Below are 15,274 nucleotides of genomic sequence, written 5' to 3'. Positions count from 1 at the left end.
GTCAGCGTTCACCTACGACATCACACCCTGTTTGCGTTCACCCACGACTTCACACCTGTTTGCGTTCACCCACGACATCACACCTGTTTGCGTTCACCTACGATATTACACCCGGTTTGCGTTCACCCACGACATCTCACCCGCTTGCGTTCACCTACGACATCACACCTGTTTGCGTTCACCCACGACATCTCACCCGCTTGCGTTCACCTACGACATCCCATCTGTTTGCGTTCACCTACGACATCACACCTGTTTGCGTTCATCTACGAAATCACACCTCTTTGCGTCAAAGTTCACTAATTAGGTACAATTTATTTATTCATTAAATGGAGAAGCCTATTGGTGGGGAGAATTCAATGCAAAAAAATTAAACTGAAGAAAATAAGAGTTTTGGAATCCCTGGTAGTGAACGGAGGACACATCTGAAAATGCGCCCCCAATCATTAATCGAAATGTCCGTAAACTTCGTTTCCCACTTTGGCAAGGCTGTTGGGGTTTTTACCGACGATAAACAAACTGAGGTACAGACGGAGAACGGATTGTATTGTAATAGAATGCCTGGTTCGCCCACCTGTATCTACTCGCCAATTTGTTGGTATACTAGATACCAGGCCCCAGTTAACTATGAATGAAACACCACTGTCTGGAAATTTGTTACGAAATCTATCCCATACTAAAGGCCTCTCGTTATGATCTAAGACATCATTAACATATACAATACTTCGATTAAAACGTTATTCGTTGAACACTATGTTATTGTTAATTTTAATGTAAGATATGTTCCAGATAATTTGATTGCTGAAATCACTGTGTGACTCAGTAAAAGAAACATCACACCAAGCAGAGACTATACCTATCTGATATTAAGTGTTTGCAATTACCCAAAAAAATTACATTTTAGAATTTGTATAAAAACTCTTCACATGGACAATTTTAAGGACCCCTTTACTTATATCATTAAACGTAGAGGCCCGTGTGACTTTGTCCGGATTCCCTGCCCAAAAGAAATCAAAATTACACTTTCTATAACTCTTTAATAAATTTCTCCGGAGGATTATAGAACAACATAGAAAGACTAACTGGGACATTGTCAAAGTCTTTACTTTATTGTTACGTCCTATGGGAGTGTGATTGTCCCGAGAAGACCAGATACGGAGACAATTTTAGGACGAGAAAGCTTTGGCATGAAATTCAAGCGAAACAGCTCATCCCCATTATGCTTAAAATATACACACCCAACATACCAACCGGACAAAACTTCAAGCTAAGATTAAACTTATACAGAAAAGCTAGAGGCATGTGAACTAACGATCCAAGGGGAAAAGGCTAGACTTCTCAACAGTAATAGCTAGAGAGACCGTAAGCCACCTAAAAAATATTCAAAACGCGCGGGGCCTCTTGCAAAGAGTCTTGGTACTGTCTAGGAACAATTGAGTGTCACCAGCGTACTGTAAAATATCAATCATGGAATTTCCAACCACGACACTTTAAATACCATTATTTAAATTAAGTTGTAAGGCTAAGGTTTCTACACATAGGATAAAAAGATTAGGGCTGAAGGGACAACCTTGTCTCACACTCCTTTTCAGAGTGAAAAAAAACCAGAAGCAAACCCATTGTTACACACACAAGCAGAAATATTAATATAGAATACTTATAATCCAGTGCCTGCAGCTGAAACCGAAACCAAAGTTTAATACAACACTGAATTCAGAAACTTCCATTCTAACTTTTCAAAAGCCTTTTCAAAGAGAAAAATATAACCAGGAATGTTAATATTCGAATATGGTTCTACAAGATCCAGAACGAAGCGAATGATTTCACTAATAAACCTTCCTTTCAAAAAGACAGTCTGGAGTGGCTCAATAATACTATTAATAACACCCTTAAGTCAAGTAGCAATTGCCTTGGCACCACAGTTTTGTAGTCACAATTTAGATGGATGAGTGGGCGATAATTAGCAAGAAAATGGGTGAGAGGGATGGGTGTAATTTGGGGGCTTTAGTAAAAGGGCAATAATACCGCTATAGATTGCATACACTAGTATACATACTCACTCAAAACATGTGATAAAAGTTCTCCGAAAGCCCATCACTACCTGGGGACTTATCATCATTAACCATTGAACTTAAAGCTCGGAAACATTCATCCAGGCTAAGCTCTCTTTCGCAATAGTCGGAAACCCCTCTTACATAGAGTGTTTTTGCCGGGCAGATCATCTAAACATAATGCCGGAAAACAGTTACCTGAAAGTACATAGACTACTGTAAAAGTCTTCATCTCTGAAAGAAACTAACGTTGTAAGTGAGATCGTCGCCGTCCTTGCCCAAAATCTGAGAAAAATTAGGTAGGGTCTGCAAATCCTCTTACATCTTTCTCTTTTGTGTTCACCCTGCTCATTAACCTGTCTGTATTATGTGTGTATTTGTCCCTTCTGTTATTGTAACTTGTCATTCAGCCTCTGAAGAAAATCCTAAGATCGAAACGTCAGGCACTCTTACTTTTACACTTTCTCTTACACAGGCACTTTAGTGGATAACAGTTTTGTTTTATTTAAAAGTTAGGTAGAACTAATGACGTGAAAATATCCTCACAATCCTCGTTAGGTGACGTCTGAATCCCAACAATGCTAGTGTTATTTCGTCTTGACATGCGTTCCAGTTTGAAACCAGTGCAGTCTTCAGGGCGTCTACTCTTTTCTTGAAGTCATTAGTCTCATATTCCTTCGTTATTAGAGTGTTCTCTATTTCGTCAATTCGCTTACTTTGAAATATCAGGACGCGAATTTCAATCTAATGTGAATACTCGTGTTGATATTTAGGCTTCTTTCAATCATCCGATCTCTAGGTTTCAAACGTATTGTGATACTGACAGAAGTCTAGTCGTTTTGAATCGGATTGTCGCAGCCTATAGTTGAACATTCACGCCAATCATGGGTGATGAAATATATAATGTCAGTTATAAATAATGGAAATATTGTTTTTCTTTCACAATTTTAATATCATTTCAAATAAGTCGTAACGATCAACGTTTCATTAGTTTGGCTATCAAATCGAGTCGTCGGTATTTTCATTAAAGTTCACGCCGTTAAGTCATTGGTAAGATTCGACACCTCCCTCCCCGTACGCACACCCTCCGACCACGGGCAGGTGACATTATATTACTCAGATTCTCAGAACTGCGATGTTCAGCCGAACATTTAGAATGTTCATGGCACATAAGAGCAATTTAACATTATTGGCCTTTGCCAAAGGTTTTAATCTACCCCTTCCTCTCCTCTCCTCTCCTCTCCCGTCCCAACCCACCCCCACCCCACCCCACCACAACCGAAAACAAAATTAAGCAAAATGAAATAGAAATAATTGCAGATATTCATGTAGTCAGAGGTTCATATTTATTCGTCCATTTGTCAGTTATCCATGCGAATTATATTCCTTTCAATTCTATCCCTTTTCTGTTATATTCTAAATTGACCCTTTAACCTTTAACTGTATAAAATACATGCCCTTTGTAGCACAGATAAGGCACCGTGGCAATTCGTACGCAATAGTCAGCAAACACTGTTTTGTTGAAGTTCATGCCAGGGTAACTGAATTTGGCTAAGTGATAAAAGAAAACTATAAAAAACGGATAATCCGTTGAATAGCCGACCGGCTACAGTTTAAAGAGGCTTACTATATTTCAGTACAGATGTTGTATTTTATACAACACAGCTGCATCTCCAAGTGTACTAGTTAAAGACAGTCGTATATTTGCATGAGAATTTGCCGCAATGCCTTGGTATGACACAGGAAATAATTGTTGACATTTTTTGGGGTAGAAAAGCTTGTTTTTTATATAAGGAAATATGCAAGACGGTATAAGTCTGTTAAACTCTAAACTTACATTAACATGTGTCACACAGTGAATGACACCAACTTTAGGTTAGCTAAGTCTATACATGGGCGGGGTTTCAACCTTGAGAGTAACCTGTGAGAGCCACAAATTCTTACGGCCTATCCTTCGATACTTGAAGTTTGCTCCCACAATCTGGCTTTATCGATAGGGAACAGAGATCATTTCAACTGATTCACACTGGTGCACATAACGGAGATCCTATAGTAAAATAAATCATTTAAAAAATGCATATTGCAAGGATTTAAACATAGAGTGCAATGAAATACCGTATCCAATATCGTAGTGTTAATTCGTAAAATAATAAATACATTCATATATTGTGGGAACCATACACTGTTTCTTTCAAAATGATATACTTCAAGTAAAGTATTCGAATCATACATAGATTTGTTATTGTTATTTTAACTTCATTGTAAAAAAATTTATAATGATTTTTTTTAAAGAGCATGAAACGATGGAAGCGTAAAATTTCAAACTGGATTTCAATTTATCACTCTAATATTTTTGATATTTAAGATATCAATTACACAAAAGTGTAAAAGCAAGAAAACCTAAGTAGACAACTGAATGCACCAAACACAACTTGTTTCACTGGCGTGACGTCAGGACTTCTTCTGATATCACGTTAAGAATCCAGACATTTCGATGGTGTTCCCTGTGCACGTTTAAAATCTGTTGCAAAGTAAGAAAACATGTGACGATTTGAAGAACTGTTTCGCGTTTAATTATCGAACTTCGATTCTCATGTGATTAAATCCGTTGTGATACTAGAATGGTGGCATGAAAGGTAGAACGAATCAACACATATTCGAATGCCAAAGATAATATCGATAACGAGAACGGAAAATGTGGTGACGATCAACGCTATGAAGAGACGATTACCATAACAATGATTGGCGATGACGATGACGACGGTGGAGATGAAGATGAAGATGAAGATGACATTGACGATGGCGACGACGACGACGATGACGACGACGATGACGACGGCGACGATGACGACGGCAACGATGAAGACGACGATGGCGATGACTTAATCGTTCCCTCAATGATAACATGTTCAATAGGATATGTCATGCTCAAATAAGATGCACATAGTCCTAACTAGTACGTATTTCGAATTAAGCCCAACGGAATATCCCAGCTACTTACCGGACATATCATTTCCTAATGCATATTTGTATTAGACCGAGGAAATATCGTTCATTGAGAAAAAGGAAACAAACTCCATAATAGGTATATCAAACTTCATAGGCATATGGTGGAATATGCAACACGTTTTGATAAGTACAAATGCAAATCAGCCTGAGTTTTAGGTTATCTTATAAATATTCGCAACTAAATACTATACTCCTTGCAGCAACTATAAGAGAAACTTCTTAAATACATTTAAAGCAATATCTCTAACATTGACTCTTGCTTTACTTTACATACCATTAGCAGTCAGACTTATTGATTATTTCGAAGCAGTCCCAGAATGGTAGACAACAGTTGTTGCTCATATCAAGACTTATTTGATTATCGTACAATTAAAGAAATGTTTCACATGCAGTTCAGCATTTCCCAAAGCACCTTTACTTCGTAACTGTCAAACGGTAACTAAATTTCTTTGGATATATTGTTGACATGGGTGAAAGATACTGCTATTATTCTAGCTTATCTTCAATATCGCTTTTAATTATTGACAAAATGTTCCTTTGAACATCTAAGCCTCGACAATGGAAGTGGCTGGTCTATTTACACTAGCAAACATACCATTAGGTCACTTTATCAGGTGTAACATCAAACTAAATACGAAAACATTTGTTTTAATGTTATCATCAATGATGTTATCATCAATGAGAAAATGACGTCATCATCAATTTAGCAGTTAAAGGAGCGTTCCTAAGATTTTGCATATTTATTAAGTTGAATATCTTGAAAACCGGAACAGCAATAGAAGCATTACCAGCACCTTCCTTGTTTTTCTTCTTTTTCTCCCTCCTCTTTTTAGGTCCTTGTTCCTTAATTTATCTTGGACTATATGAGATAGCAAAACTAAAATTCTGTCTAATGTTACATTTTAATACCTACCATGTACTTCGTAGAGATCCCTACAGACCTCGCTGTATTTCCCATTGGCTCGAATTCGATCAAATGCTTCATTCCACCATGTGTCCAGTTGGCTATCCTTTCTCATCATAATAGACGGAGCAGAAAGAGTACACTTGTAGTCCAATTCGTCTGTTGTTAAATGATGTAATTCCTTTTGTAATTTTTCAGACAACGCCGCGAATCCACAATCAACCTGCCAAAATATTGCAAAAGCAAATAAAACTTGAAGCGCAACAGTTATTTAATGATATCTTTAAGCAGAAATTGAAGGAAAATTGTGAGTGCTCGTGATTTTGCTATTTGGCATTTCAGTGTTCGCCACCCGATACACACAGAGAACACAGTTACTACTGTAAATCTTAGTTTTGTACCGAAGTAAGAACTGGATCGTGCTATAAATCGGTAGCATGTGCTATTAAGATTACAGTAAGAACTGAGGATATGTTTAATCCCAACAAATCCAGTTTTGTCGGGATCACACATAATTCTCAGTTCTTACATGTAAACATAATAGCACATGCTACCGATTTATCATATTTTATCAGCACAATCCTGTTTTTACTGTGGTTCAAAACTTTAAGATTTACAGTATTTACTGTAATCTCTCTGTGAATCGGCTGTGTATGCACATTAAAATATGTAAAATGTCTCGAATGCTTCAGAGTATTTACTAAATTATAACATATCAGAGTATTTCTTTGTAATCTGTTGTCAAACATATAAAGAACAAATCAGGGGCTTAACACCTATTGACCCCACCCCATACCCCATACCCCACGACCCCATACCCCATACCCCACAGTCCCATCAGCCCGCGACACTGTCTGTTTCACATATAAGTAACGTTTCATACCTCTTTTTGTTTGATACCAACGATAAATTCTTCTATTGAAGGATAGTGGCGAGCGTTGGATTTGTCAAATCCCTGCGAATTGAAGGGAAATATATATTTAACAAAAATAAAACCCTATTATACAGTAACGGTGAATTGTCAAGGGAAGGAAATGAATCTGTCGTAATGTCTAATTGTTTTCTTTCAGACACAGGAAAGCTCTTCTAAGAATATCAATGATACTCAGACATGATTTTATATGTTCAACTACATACCATTAAAAATACACTATTGACTATACACTACACTAAATTGGCTCATTGTCACTTTCTTTCTAATAATTACAAGTTGATGGATGGATGAAAGGACAATTACGAATGTAATGTTTATGATTCTGGACCTTAGTAACATTTAAAGAGATAGTCCAGAGGCAGACATTGTAACACTATTAGTTGAAAGCACATCTTAATATCTCGTGCCGAGCTTAAGATATGGTCGGTGAATGTTACCTGTGTTGAATGGTTAATGCCCGCCTTTACTCAAATTAGTGAATCACAGTAGGTGGTTTGTTATGAAATGAGGCAGTTATCCAAAAGCTTTACTTTCTTAAGTATTATAATCTTCTTATTGTTGTATGATTGAAACATGATATATGTAAATGCTTTCTTAGCTGTGAATATTCTCTGCGGTGTTGCATTGTGTGCCATTGCTATTGATGTAAACAGTTTCCGTATCAAAGATATTATTCAGTAAAGGCTGAAATGAAAAGTAGATACGTGCTTCTTGTAGCTTCACTATTTCAATGGGCTATACTAATCAAGTGTTACCTCAATAATTTGAAATGACAATTACATTAATTTCGTCGTAGAGCACAATACAGTCCTCGCTAGCTGGCCATCCGTCCAAGAATGCCACAGTCCGGTTAGTGAGGTCGCGCCAGTCGAGATCACTGTCGGCATCAGCTGTGTAAAATGTAATCTTTTCGGCAAGCTGTTGTACGTATGGTTTACTAAACTTAAAAGTGTTAAGTCGTTGTCTTGTCTGCGACCAAGCTGTAATACACAAAAAGAAATTCGAATGGGATCTCGTTTTAGAACAAGAGCCCAAGGGCACTGTGGTTCCTTGCTTGGGGTATATGACAATACACATAATATTATCAAGCAAGATTGGGCTCAAATAGTCCAAGTAATTGTGGTCCTACATGTTCCCATAAAGTAACCAGCACTATAGCCAACACTTTTGTGATCACAAAATGTGATCGGATTTTTGATCAAAAGGCAGTTTTGAGATCTAAATATGGCTTCGAAAATGTAAGAAATATAAGGTCACCTACAAGCGGGTCAACAGATATGATAACATTGGTGACCTCAGATGACATGACCTTTAAGTTTGAAAATGTTCCACCATCCCATTCACTACTTGTCCCAAAATATCAACCATGTCACACCTTGGCATTGGGATTTAATTGCATTAAATGTCTAAAAATTAACTTTGAACTTGTATCATAACTTCACACACACAAGGTCACCCGGAGGTCAACCAATTGACATTTTTGATCGGTGAGACCTAAATAGAGCATCAAAACTGTACAAATTCAAACATTTTTTTTTGCCCATTTTCTCCCCTCAAAATACTAGTTTTTTAACATTAGCTGACCTTTGGTGAACTTGGATCACATGACCGCTAAGTTTGAAAATATTCCCCTATACCATTCGCAACTTGTCCCAAAAAACAACCTTGTCACTGGGAGTTATTGCATTAAATGTCTGAAAATTAACTTTGACCTCCTATAACTTCACACACAAAGCTCATCCGGGGGTCAACCTATTGACATTTATGATCAGAAGGTACCTTTAACATCTGAAAGTAGCATCGAAACTGTAAAAATCCACAAAACATGAAAAGGTCACCAGAGGTCAAATTGAGGTCAAGGGTCACCCAGACGCGGGTCGACAATTGGATTACATTGAAGCAACTCCGAACCCTAACGGACAATTTTTTCTCAAGTTATCGCAAAAATACTAGTTTTTTATCATTAATTGACCTTTGGTGACCTTGTATCACATGACCGTTAAGTTTGAAACTATTTCCCTATACCATTTGCAACTAATCCAAAAATATCAACCGTGTCACACCTTGGAACTGGGAGTTATTGCATTAAATGTCTGAAAATTAACTTTAACCTCGTATAACTTCGCACACGAAGGACACACGGGGGTCAACCCATTGACATTTATGATCAGAAGGTACCTTTAACATCTGAAAATAGCATCGAAACTGTAAAAATCCACAAAACACGAAAAGGTCACCAGAGGTCAAATTGAGGTCAAGGGTCATCCAGATGCGGGTTGACAATTGGATTACATTGAAGCAACTCCCAACCCTAACGGACAATTTTTTCTCAAGTTATCGCAAAAATACTAGTTTTTTATCATTAATTGACCTTTGTTGACCTCGGATCACATGACCGTTAAGTTTGAAAATATTCCCCTTTACCATTTGCAACTACTCCCAAAATATCAACCGTGTAACACATTGGCACTGGAAGTTATTACACTAAATGTCTGAAAATTAACTTTGACCTCAAATAACTTAACATACAAAGGTCACCTTGGGTCAACTTATTGACATTTTTGATCAATGAGACCTAAATAGAGCATCAAACTATACAAATTCAAACATTTTTTTCTTTGCCCATTTTCTCCCCCCAAAATACTAGTTTTTAACAATTAATTGACCTTTGGTGACCTCGGATCACATGACCGTTAAGTTTGAAAATATTCCCCTATACTATTTGCAACTTGTCCAAAAATATCAACCATGTCACATCTTGGATCTGGGAGTTATTGCATTAAATGTCTGAAAATTAACTTTGACCTTGTATAACTTCGCACACGAAGGTCACACGGGTGTCAACCTATTGACATTTTTGATCGGAAGGTACCTTTGATATCCAAATCTAGCATCAAAACCAAACATTTTCTTTTTTGCTCGTTTCCTCCCAAAATAAGCACATTTTTTCTAATGTGACCTTTGACCTCTTGACCTTGGTCTCAGATGTAGTTTAATCTCCTGATTCCAAAAAACAAAACGATATGTCTGTACAACCATCCTAACTCCGACCGAAAAACTTTGACCCCATATAACTTCGCACATAAAGGTCACACCGGGTCAATCTATTGACATTTATGATCAGAAGGTACCTTTGACATCTGAAAATAGCATCAAACTGTAAAAATCCTCAAAAACACGTAAAGGTCACCAGAGGTCAAATTGAGGTCAAGGGTCACCCAGATGCGGGTCGACAATTGGATAACATTGAAGCAACTCCCAACCCTAACGGACATTTCGTTCTCAAGTTATCGCAAAAATACTAGTTTTTTATCATTAATTGACCTTTGGTGACCTCGGATCACATGACCGTTAGGTTTGAAAATGTTCCCCTAACCAGTTCACAACTTGTCCCAAAATAGCAACCTTGTCGCACATTGGCACTGGGAGTTATTGCAGTTTTAATATTTTCGGTTTTTGGATCATAACTGACCTTTGGTGACCTTTGTGGGCACCAAAAACAATAGGGCACACCTTCTCCATATGGCGGATCTATAGTCCAAGTTTGGCCTCAATCCAGCATTCCCTTATTGAGATAGAGCGTACCAAAGCAAGTGTCACAGACGCACACACACACATACACACCCACACATACACACACACGCCAACCTGACTGCATAGGTTCCTTTTGCTAAAGCAAGGAACCAAAAATGTTATTCAGTGAAAAAGATAATTTTTTTTATCCAAATCCTCCCAAGAACCTCAGTTTGTCTTTTTCTCAATGAGGATGAAAACATTTAGATATGTTGGTCAAATCATCCGCATGGTAGCCTTAATAGGCAGCATAGTGAGATGGTGGCTACTTTCATGTCATAATACCACATAGGCCTACATATGTCTTATTAGTATGTTTTTAATATCTAAATATGTATTGGTCCCTGTAGTCTGTATGGTACCTTATATATATGGCAATCTCTGACGAATTATGATAATATCTCATCTTTCTAAAACGTATTCAATTCACATATTACAGAGTGTAATACCGATAGCCGTGTAAGACGTAACTTGCCACAGAAATTTCTTCATGGCAGTGCATTTCACTGTTTGGGGTCCACACAGCCTCAACTTTTTTTGGGGGTGGGAGGGGGGGAGAGAATGGGGGCAAAAACATGACATTACGAAATGTAATGCTTTAAAGCAAACTAGTTCCATGTAAATGAGATAAGGAAAGGCTGGGTTCCAACTATCCCAGTATATAGTTTTTCTAATCTACAGGTCAAGATCATGCATATTTATAAGTTTGTTCCTTATGGTACCAAATCTTACCGGAGCAACCGTCGTACCAGCCTCCCATTAGACCGGTACCACCGTGAGCAGGACCTCCTGCTTTCGCATCCCAGCAGTTGATATACAGATCCCTAATAATTTCACACTTTTTGTTCGCTTCCTGGCATACTAGAGAAACAACAGGAAATTTGGACATAAGAAAATTGCACGAAATTGCATTCCCTTCTCATCACCAGATTTTCAGTTAAAATATGAATGTACTACGTAAGCTATAAATGAATGATTTCGTCTTCAGTAGTGGGTTAGATTAAGTACAACGTCGTTTCCGATTCGTATATGAAAAATTAGGCTACGCTATTAACGTCTGCTGTAAGGCGTGGTGGGTGGGTGTGTGTTAAGTGTTTGACGTGTGAGTAGTCATCCGCTTAATAGTTCACATTTTATATACCTGTTATGACAAAGGGACTCAAAGGCCCTTATGGAAGAAACTATTGTATCTTAGTCAATACTATTATTGTCAAGTGATGGGAAAAGTTACGTTACAAACGTACCCAGTAGTTTAGGGTTGAAAAAGATGGGTTTTGACGACAGAAACACATTCTTTGTGGTTCACTTTTTACAAGACAACGCGAGACCGTTGTAAATCGTTTAGATGTGTCAGACAATTTTTAATGTAACATACACAGTTGGCGTCGATGGTAAAACTCGTCAAATTAATGTGTCAAAGCTTTTAATGTTATGACATGAGATAAGCAAAAGAAATTATTCTCTCTATTAAACCTTGGGAATTTATATGAATCTATTAGATATGATTCGCTATGCGATGATCATACAGGTACATGCTAGTTTGTGTTTTGTATATATATCTTATTGTGAGCTCATTTTATACACTGATTCTATGAGGATAAAAGTATTTGAGTTGAGCAGGATCGATTTGTCACTTTCCGTACATGATGGAGAATCGTCTTACACATTGCATTGTACCGATTCAATTGTCACTTTTTGTTGATCGAGCAGCTTATGTAATGAAAACGTCACTTTTGTAATAAGTAATCCCGTTTTTCCATGAATTTATAAGCATCTAGCTTCAACTTACCTGCATTGATGAGGTCAACCGTAAATCCTCGCAACTCACCAGTAGATTCATCCCTGCGGACAAGAATAAAAAATCACAATGTGGCTTTCTGAACCCGTATTCTTGTGAGGATTGAATACATGCATTGACTGAATTATACAACAGTGATGTGGGAATTCAACAGGGGTTCCATAAACCTCTGCCCTGTCTTCCCTTACCCACGCCAGCTGGTAACAATTTGAACAAACTAGTGGCATATGGCATCACTGAACTTTGGTCCGTAGCCTTCTGAAATACGCTCAAAGTGAGTATTAATATGTAAGAGAATGGTTTGTTTTAAAATATAGGGGAAATATTGAAGAATATTAACAGTTACTGGTGGCGTGTCGTATTCCTTTCAACTTATACTCAACAGAAATCTAACTGTTCACTTTAGGTTTATTCTTGTTTCTCATTATGATACATCGACATTGCCTTAATTAGTAACGAATTCTCTCCATCTAATTAAACCATGAACTGCTCAGTACTGTCAGTACTGTATAGCCCTTAATATATGTTATTATTTCTTACTGGGCAGAAAAGTAAACACTTCTCAATGTTCACAGAGCAACAAATTTACTGATATTTGTTATAGCTATAAACTTCTAAAACAGTAATAAGCCAAAGATGTGACAATATTCATACCTCGCCATTTATGCTGACTGATGACGTCACGGTGATGGTTTTAGCGTTCATGGAAGTGGCGGGTATAGGACATCAGTAATCAGAGAAGCAAAAGATAACTTTGAAACTGACTGAAGATAACCTTTGCTTCTTTGTATCGGAAGTTGTACAAGATCTTATTGTTGTCTATTGATTTAATCATTGCGAAACGAACTTTGACTTTGGTCATATTTGTCTATGCAAGTGACCAAGCTGAAATATGATACTCCTGGATATGCTGACAGGAATTATAAAATCAACCTTCATCATTTAGTCTACGTGATTGAAATTCCTGTCATGAACAACTATATCAAACAGCTACGAAAAATATGATTCTACTCGGAAGATTTCTACTCGCAACGATTTAATATTCCTTCACTCACAAGGCTGAATGCTTGGTCAAGTCTAAAGTATGGCATCATCGAACCACAAATATTCTTCACATTTTCTATGTTTTACTTTTATTTATTACATTTTTATTCGTTGATGACATGGAGATGGAATTTGCAAATGTTAAATCTAAAGTCTTGAACTCTTCACATGGCCAAATGATGAACTTGGTTTTATTGTCAACACTATTATTCTACTCTGGAAACGTGTAAAGAAAACTGTAAAAATTATGTGTTTTCAGATTCGAGTGACACTATGACATCATAGGTTCACAAAGTGATTCATCCTCTAGACACAACGTTATTAACACTAACGGATATCGCTGAAACGGAGCGACACATTTCTCGGTTGTTTGAGAAGTTACTCATCAGAAAGATCTCTATCATACCAAAAAAAACCCGTTGGTTTAAAGGTTATTGGATGTTTTATCTCATATCTCTGTCTGGACCCACCTGTATTCGAATCCGTGCCAAGAGTGACCTGCAGCAAATGTCCACACGTAATCGTCATCTTCTTGTTTCAATGTTCCTATATAGACAGGTTAAATCGCAGACATAAACATGCAAACGAATATGGTATTGATAATTTGAGAAAAAAAATAGCTTTCATTCAAGTACAACGGATGTATGTTTCATATGTGTATTTGACTGGTTTTGTGCCAGGATTAAATAATAAACAGAGACAAACGAAGGGAGACAAAAAAGAGACAAAATGGGTAGATTAAAATCACACCATACTAACGAACTCGAGAAGCTCTGAAGAGTTTTGTATACCTATCATTGACATACAAGGAACAAGGAGGTAATATTTGAAGATTAATGGATCCATTCAAAGACTAAGAGCGTGTTTGTCGCAGTCAGGTCTGCTACTCCCACGTGACTCACCTGTGTTGCCCGAGTTTTAAACCGAGGATCTACGTGGAACAATATAGAGACTCTATGGACGACCACGTCATATAATCTCAAGTTGAGTGACGTAAGGATCATGGTTTATCCATGCCATGTTTATAACGTACGTGTTGCAATAATAAGTAACCTATCTAGCTGCTGATGGCTGATGGTGGTGGTGCCTTTTATCAACAGTTAAGGGCTAAAGCATTACTGTCACTTCAAGCAATGTTAATGATGTAAGACTAATAACATATATGAAATATCTTACCTGGGTTAACAGTGAATTTACTAGCTGAGGATCTACCAATGGCAACTGACGAAAGTAGCAAGGCTAATAATGAAACAATCGCACAAATTGCAAATACAAGAAACAGACCATATCGAGACGGTTCTGAAGAAGCCATCGCTATTGTGATGTCCAACGGTTTGTGTGCTCTTCAGGAAACACTACCAACGAAATCAAGGTCACAGTCAAAGCGCCACTACTGTTTGTATAAGTTGGTATCACCTTACCGTACCGTACTTGCACTGTTAGCAGACCACTGCGATCCGTCGACACGTCTTGTAAACCACAATGGTGAGATGGCGCTCCTACAATACCTTTCTTGTCAGCTGTTTGTATTGATATTTGACGTGATATTTTAAGTTCCATTTTTATTGTTTGGAAATTGAAATAAGACCATTGTCAAACGGTTTCCTCTGATTAGCCGTGACATGACGATCAAATTGAGAAGTAACTGAATGAGAGAGGCAATATATTTTGTTTCTTTTGAGAGATATGGAATATAGAAATATTCGATGATAATGAAGATCACATAAAGTATGCAAGAGATTAATTTCCTTCCCTTGACAGTGCACCGTTACTGTATAATAGGGTTTTATTTTTGTTAAATATATATTTCCCTTCAATTCGCAGTGTTTTGACAAATCCAACGCTCGCTATACTATCCTTCAATAGAAGAATTTATCGTTGGTTTCAAACAAAAAGAGGTATGAAACGTTACTTATATGTGCAACAGACAGTGTCGTGGGCTGATGGGGCCGTGGGGTATG

The 15,274-nt window shown here is 37.4% G+C and overlaps 1 protein-coding gene across 1 annotated transcript; it reads right to left on the bottom strand.

Annotated features, from left to right (window-relative positions):
* Positions 1-3,374: 3,374 nt before the first annotated feature.
* Positions 3,375-14,767, bottom strand: LOC139967051 (uncharacterized). The gene is made up of 8 exons (XM_071970713.1): positions 14,490-14,767; positions 13,784-13,859; positions 12,261-12,313; positions 11,204-11,332; positions 7,679-7,878; positions 6,848-6,919; positions 5,974-6,187; positions 3,375-4,572 (listed from the first exon to the last, which is right to left on the bottom strand). Exons 1-8 carry the CDS (start codon positions 14,623-14,625, stop codon positions 4,526-4,528), a joined length of 927 nt encoding a protein of 308 aa, XP_071826814.1. The 5' UTR covers positions 14,626-14,767; the 3' UTR covers positions 3,375-4,525.
* Positions 14,768-15,274: the final 507 nt, after the last annotated feature.

The sequence above is a fragment of the Apostichopus japonicus genome, chromosome 1, assembly GCF_037975245.1.
Source record: "Apostichopus japonicus isolate 1M-3 chromosome 1, ASM3797524v1, whole genome shotgun sequence".
In the NCBI taxonomy this organism is placed as follows: Eukaryota; Metazoa; Echinodermata; class Holothuroidea; order Aspidochirotida; family Stichopodidae; genus Apostichopus; species Apostichopus japonicus.
Note: the sequence above shows the minus strand (reverse complement) of the source record. Positions and strands in the feature narration are given on the sequence as shown.